This window comes from Euleptes europaea, chromosome 4 (genome assembly GCF_029931775.1).
Source record: "Euleptes europaea isolate rEulEur1 chromosome 4, rEulEur1.hap1, whole genome shotgun sequence".
In the NCBI taxonomy this organism is placed as follows: domain Eukaryota; kingdom Metazoa; phylum Chordata; class Lepidosauria; order Squamata; family Sphaerodactylidae; genus Euleptes; species Euleptes europaea.
This window is the reverse complement of record NC_079315.1, coordinates 37,085,200-37,091,073: the sequence shown is the minus strand read 5'-3', so window position 1 is coordinate 37,091,073 and position 5,874 is coordinate 37,085,200. Positions and strand designations below refer to the sequence as shown.

General features: G+C 42.6%; 1 protein-coding gene across 1 annotated transcript; it reads right to left on the bottom strand.

Annotated features, from left to right (window-relative positions):
* Positions 1 to 262: 262 nt before the first annotated feature.
* SAXO1 (stabilizer of axonemal microtubules 1) lies at positions 263 to 3,344 on the bottom strand. Its single transcript, XM_056848969.1, has 2 exons — positions 3,284 to 3,344; positions 263 to 1,296 (listed from the first exon to the last, which is right to left on the bottom strand). The coding sequence occupies exons 1-2, from the start codon at positions 3,342 to 3,344 to the stop codon at positions 263 to 265; spliced, it is 1,095 nt and encodes a 364-aa protein (XP_056704947.1).
* Positions 3,345 to 5,874: the final 2,530 nt, after the last annotated feature.

Sequence of the window (5,874 nt, the reverse complement as noted above, 5' to 3'; positions counted from 1 at the left end):
TTAGAGAACAGTACTTCCAGGTCACAAAATTTAATATCAAGGCAAACCTGAAGCCTGACAGATGGCATTTTGGAATCAAGATCTGACTGCAATTAAGAGCAGTTAATAAAGCAGCCATGGATAAGGAATGAAAGTACTCATTCCTCATGTGTTAGTTATTTATTCAGCTTTACCAAAATGTGTTAGTCCCGAACAAATGGGTTTTATATTGATAGCATTCATCAAGGAATTAAAATCAACAATTTAAAGCAGGTTAAAAAGATCAGGCTCCTAATGCTACTTCTTTGGAGCCTGTTTGTTTTAGTCCACCATGAGAAAGGCTGCCTCTGCAATCCACCATATTTGAATTTGAGGGACATTGGGATCGGGCGACAGAAGCAGGACGGAATCGTCTGTGGCCCCCTTCATCAACTTTTTCAAATACATAACCAGGTGGCTCTTTGAAAGATGCAGGGCACATGACTGGTTTCTTTGCGGTGTAGCTCGTGGCATAGGTGGTTTCCTGGGCAAATGGAACATGTGGCTTAGGGCCAGGTAAACGGGGTCTGAAGCTTTTAGGGACAGAAAGTGGGTGAGGCACATAATGGGTCTGAAAAGTGGTCAGTGTGTCCATGGGTTCAACTGGCAATGTGATAGTTGATTTAGGGAAAATGGCATTTGGTTTTGTATATTGCCAAGGCTGGTAATCATCTTTCATTGTGGATCTGTAGTCGAAAGGATCTGTGCTTTGTTGAACGCGGGCAGGTGGTTTACATGATGTTGCTGGCCGGCCATGAGGATTTCCATAATGAATCTGTGCAGTTGTCTTGAGATCCATCTTGATCTTGGGTGTTACATAGACATCACGTTTTTTGGTAAAGGGAGCAGGTGCTGGCCAAGCTTGGAACTTCTCCTGAAATTCAGTAGTACCAACAAAGGGATTGTCCTGCTCTGGCAATTTATGAGGTGGCTTCAAAGACTTAGCCGGCTCTCCTGCCAACCCTTTGTAAGAAAGGTTGTGTGTGGTGAGACCGTCAAATGGGACTTCATTGGGCTTGTATGGCACATATTCATGGACATAGCGTTTGGCCAAAGGATGTGGTACGTAATTCAACTTATAGTTTGTCATATCATCCAAGGGAATCTTGGAGATGTGGGGTGTCTGAAAAGGCTTGCAGCTCTTGGTAACAACTGGCCCCTTGTAGGGATAAGCATCCTGGACAGTGGTCCGGTGATCAAATTTTGCATCTGGTGGATGGTAAGCAGTGTCTGGCTTAATCATTTCCCTTTTGGGCTGATTCCATGCCACATAATCACCTGAAAAGTAAGAAGACTTAAGATTTAAATTGCATCTAAAATTTATTTACAAAAAAGCAGAATGCTTGCTACTAACCCAGTTTAAACAAATGTGAACAGAAAGAATGAATACAGCCATGATTATTGGAGAGGTAGCAACCATTAATCGTGTATGGGAAATGTTGTCATCAGTAATTTATGCAATGGGAAAATGGAATAATTATGGAAAGATGAATTCAGAAAAGACCTACATACAAGTACAGTAGGCTGAAGAAAGATATGGAACATGCATATTCCTGCCATTTTAACAAAGAAAGAAAGGAAAGCACAAGTAGATTAAGGGGGAGCAACTCAGGGAGAACTACACAAACAGGCCTATCATAGACAATAGTACACCTGTCTTACATATTTCCTCTCATAAACACCTTACCCTGTGTCCATTGGTTGCTTCCTCATGGGAATGACTCCCTATTTCACTCTCATAGCTGCTCTGAATGCAAAAACATTCACAGGGGCAATAGAAGCTCTGCACGGGGATTTCCTTTGTGTGTGTTTTATTGTGTTCACCATTTTATCCTCATCTCCAGTGAATTTTTGCCAGTTTACAAACTCAGTAGTATCTCTGCAGTGTTAGTAAAAAGCCCGCCAGTGATAGGCACAGAAGAAATGGGGAAGAAATGGGGCTTGATGTGGATAGATGTTGCTGAGGAGAAGCTGAAATCCACAGCTTCCTGTCCACACTCTCCCCAAACCCACTTCTGAGTATGAACCAGGCTTTTTGAGATTGATCCTGCTCTTGTTGCAGCCATTTTGTGGCCTAATGCCCATTCTTACCATTCCAAAAGCTTCTGTACACATGAACACATGAAGCCGCCTTATACTGAGTCAGTCCCTTGTGTGTGTGTTAAGTGCCTTCAAGTCCCTTCCAACTCATGGCAACCCTATGAATCAATGTCCTCCAAAATGTCCTATCTTTGATAGCCTTGCTCTGGTCTTGCAAATTGAGGGCTGTGGCTTCTTTTACTAAGTCAATCCATCTCTTGTTGGGTCTTCCTTTTTTCCTGCTGCCCTCAACTTTTCCTAGTCTTTTCTAGTGACTCTTGCCTTCTCATGATGTGACCAAAATATGATAGCCTCAGTTTAGTCATTTTAGCTTCTAGGGTCAGTTTAGGCTTGATTGCAAAAAAAAAAAAAATCTGGTAAAATTCGGGTTCAGGTTTATTTGGCCTGATTTTTGCAGGGGAACCCAAAATAAGCCGAATTCCCATACTGGTAAATATGGGAATTTGGTTTCTTTTCGAGCTTCCTGAAAAAATTTGGCCCTGGGAAGCATTTTTGAGATAGAGCCCCCAAACTTGCAGGGTAGCTTGCAGGGACTCTCCTTGCAAGAACCCCCAAGTTTGGTGACGATTGGGTCAGGGGGTCCAAAGTTATGGGGTCTGGAAGAGGCCACCCCTCCCACCTCCATAGACATGCATTGGAAGGTAAGAGTCAGTCAGATTCTCTGTTCCTTCTCGAGTTGGCTAATGCTTGTCAATGGAGAGGGGAGGGGCAACCTCTCCAGAGCCCATAACTCCAGACTCCCTGACCCAATCTTCACCAAACTTTGGGGTTTGTGCAAGGAGAGTCCCTGAAAGCTACCCTGAAAATTTCGGACCTCTACCTCCAAAAACGCCCCCACAGGAGCTTCGCAAAAACTCCCCATTGGTTTCTATTATGAGAACTTTTCAATCTGCTGACTTCCATTGGATTGCGTCTTTTCAATCGGCAGACTGAAAAGTTCTCGTAATAGAAATCAATGGGGATTTTTTGCGAAGCTCCTGTGGGACCTTCTGCATGCCAAGCACGCATGCCAAGAAGATGCTCTACAACTGAGCTACGGCCCTTCCTGCAAGTTTGGAAGCTCCTGCTCCAATCTAATATTCTCTTTCTGACAGTGGCCTACAGGGTTTTATTGTGAGTGGGCTCGTGAGCAAGGAAACAACCTCCCCTCACCTTGTTGTCTCACCCACAGCATCTGGTGTTAGGAGAGCTATTGCCTCTGGACTGGAAGGTTCCACAGCTATCATGGCTCACAACTATTGACAAAATTTGTCGAACCCTTTTTAAAGCTGGACTTGGTGGCCAGTATACCTCGTCGTAGTGAATTCCATATGTTAATGATGTGTTATGTGAAATACTACTTCCTTTCATTTGTCCTGGCACAGCTCAAATGATGGATTGTGCTGTGAGTCTGGCACAAAACCCTACACAACATTGTACCCCCCCCCCACTTCAGTACTGATTCCCACATCCACTTCTAATTTTGTGGAAAATTGCTCAAATAGCAATGGGAGACATTACTATCTGGATGCAACATCTGCATCAGTACTGTGATTTGAACCTGCTTCTTACTAGTGTTATAGACCAACCTCAGCTGAGAGTCAAAGTTTAATAGCTACAGCGCATAATAAAGGTTATGGTGAACTTGGGAAGGAAACCAGGGACATGTGTTGAAAGGGATCATGGGGAAATGAAATGATGAATTGAGTGAGAATGTACTTCACTGTTTATGGTTGCTTCTTATATAGGGTCTTAATGGGGTAGGTTCCTAAGGCTTTACCTTTCAGCAATGCCATCAAAACCATATTGAACTTAAGATCTCTTTCAGAGTTTTCTATTATTTTGTGATAATCTATCTCAGGGAGTTCACTGATACGGCAGTATTGTACAACATTAGAAAGATGAGAAATGCTTCCACATGTCTTCCATTTCAAAAAAATTTATAAACTCCACACATTTGGAGCTCTCCTACTTAGCTGGAGCCAACCGTGCTACTATCCCCCACTGAAATCTGTTTCAATTTTATTGAAACTCTCATTCTTTGCTGGTAGATATTAATGGCTTCCCATGTATCACCATCTTGAAAAAATTAGGGAATATGGGAAAGAACCAAGGATACAAACCACATGTTATATAGTTCAGGCCAATCTTGGCAAATTCAAACAAAATGACTCTAAAATTAGAATATCTACCTCTAGATAGACATGAATGTATCTGAGAGACACTGAAACAATATACTGAATCACATTACAGAGCTGTTGGACTTTGATTGTGAGATCTGATAACATCACCTACAGCCACATTGTCCTGCTGGGTTCTCTGGCCTCTCAGGGCCTTTCCAAGTGAACTTTAAAAAAACCCCTAAAATTCTTTTTTCACATTACAGTCTTTCGAGCCCTGATCCCGAATGACTGGCATCCCCTCACATCATGAGGCTAACCATGAACTGTATTTTGCATGTGGGTCTATCTCAGTGCACCTGATCCCTGCATGATGCATGACTGGAACTGTAACCTCCCTGGCTCCCAAGAAACAACCAAACTTCAGCAAGAGGTTATCCTGACTGCAGCGAGGCCAAACTAGACATTAAATGGATCATTTCACATCTACCAGTTTACCTGGTACCTGCCTTCCCCTTTTTGGGAAACCACATAAGGGATCTTGGGGTAGAGCCTACCATGGATGCCCAGCTTGGGGGCTGTCGTATAGCTCTACATCCAGGTGGTGAAGGAACCGCTCAGAGATTTATGCCATAGTGGAACCACTGTGTTGCCACTCCAGTTGCTTCCCCAACATTCAGTTTGGGTATTGTTCCATTGAATGACAGGGTGGTCATTCGAAGTCTGGATCCACCCCCATGCCTTGCCAAATGCTCCTTTTCTGTTATAATTAACAAAGCTGTCGCCTTTTTCAACCCATCTCTGTGTATGTGTGATTGTTTATTATATAATTTTCCCTTCAAAACTGCAACTGCCCCTAGGACAGCAAATGAAAGGCCTACAGTTAGTCCCTGGGCTTTGGAAAGAGAGACTGTTCATCAAAATTTTATCAGGATTTCACTGGTCATCTGACAAAAAACAAGCAAGCAACAATACGTTGTTTAAATGCTGTCCCAAGAACAGTATCTGCTATCATTAACCCTTCCCATCTTAAAGAATGTTCCTGGAGGTCACAGACAGGCCACCAATCATGGAACAGCAGGGAAGAAGCCAAGGCCAACTTTTAAATAACTTTTATGTATGCTCAAGACATACTTTATCCCTAAACTTACATAATGTTCAGGCCAGAGATTGTCACAATTACCTTGGCTGTTGAGAAGTTTAGGAAATTGGCTAATCCTACTTGTAAAATCTAGCTACATACATACAATTGTTACTTTTGTAAACAAAATCAGGAAGGTGAACTGCAGTGCTGACAATGGTGAATGCACAATTTAAACAGGGATTCAGTAGTTTTCAGAGTGTGTTCTGTGGAACCGATGAGATAATTCTTCAATACGATCAGTAATGGCTGCACACACTATTTCTGACATTGGATTTGGAAGCATCACAATAACAATTTCCAACTAAAAGCTGCCTCCTCAGATAGGATCTGGTTGTTCATCTGTTCCATAATGCATGCATGATAAATGCAGGTCCCGTCAGTAGAGCACAGTGTAGATGCCCCTTCCCTTCTGTCAGATAAAGCAGAGGGGAATCTACATTCCAATTTACTTTCATTACTTCTAGGGTCAGTTCAGGCTTGATTTGATCTAAAACCCACTGATATGTTTTTTTG

What these genes read in the sequence shown, in the direction of transcription:
- SAXO1 (XM_056848969.1), bottom strand. Translation starts at nt 3,344, where the DNA reads ATGATAGCTGTGGAACCTTCCAGTCCAGAGGCAATAGCTCTCCTAACA. An exon ending in CCTAACACCAGATGCTGTGG is followed by an intron (nt 1,297 to 3,283) that starts GTGAGACAACAA and finishes CTTACTTTTCAG; the next exon opens with GTGATTATGTGGCATGGAAT.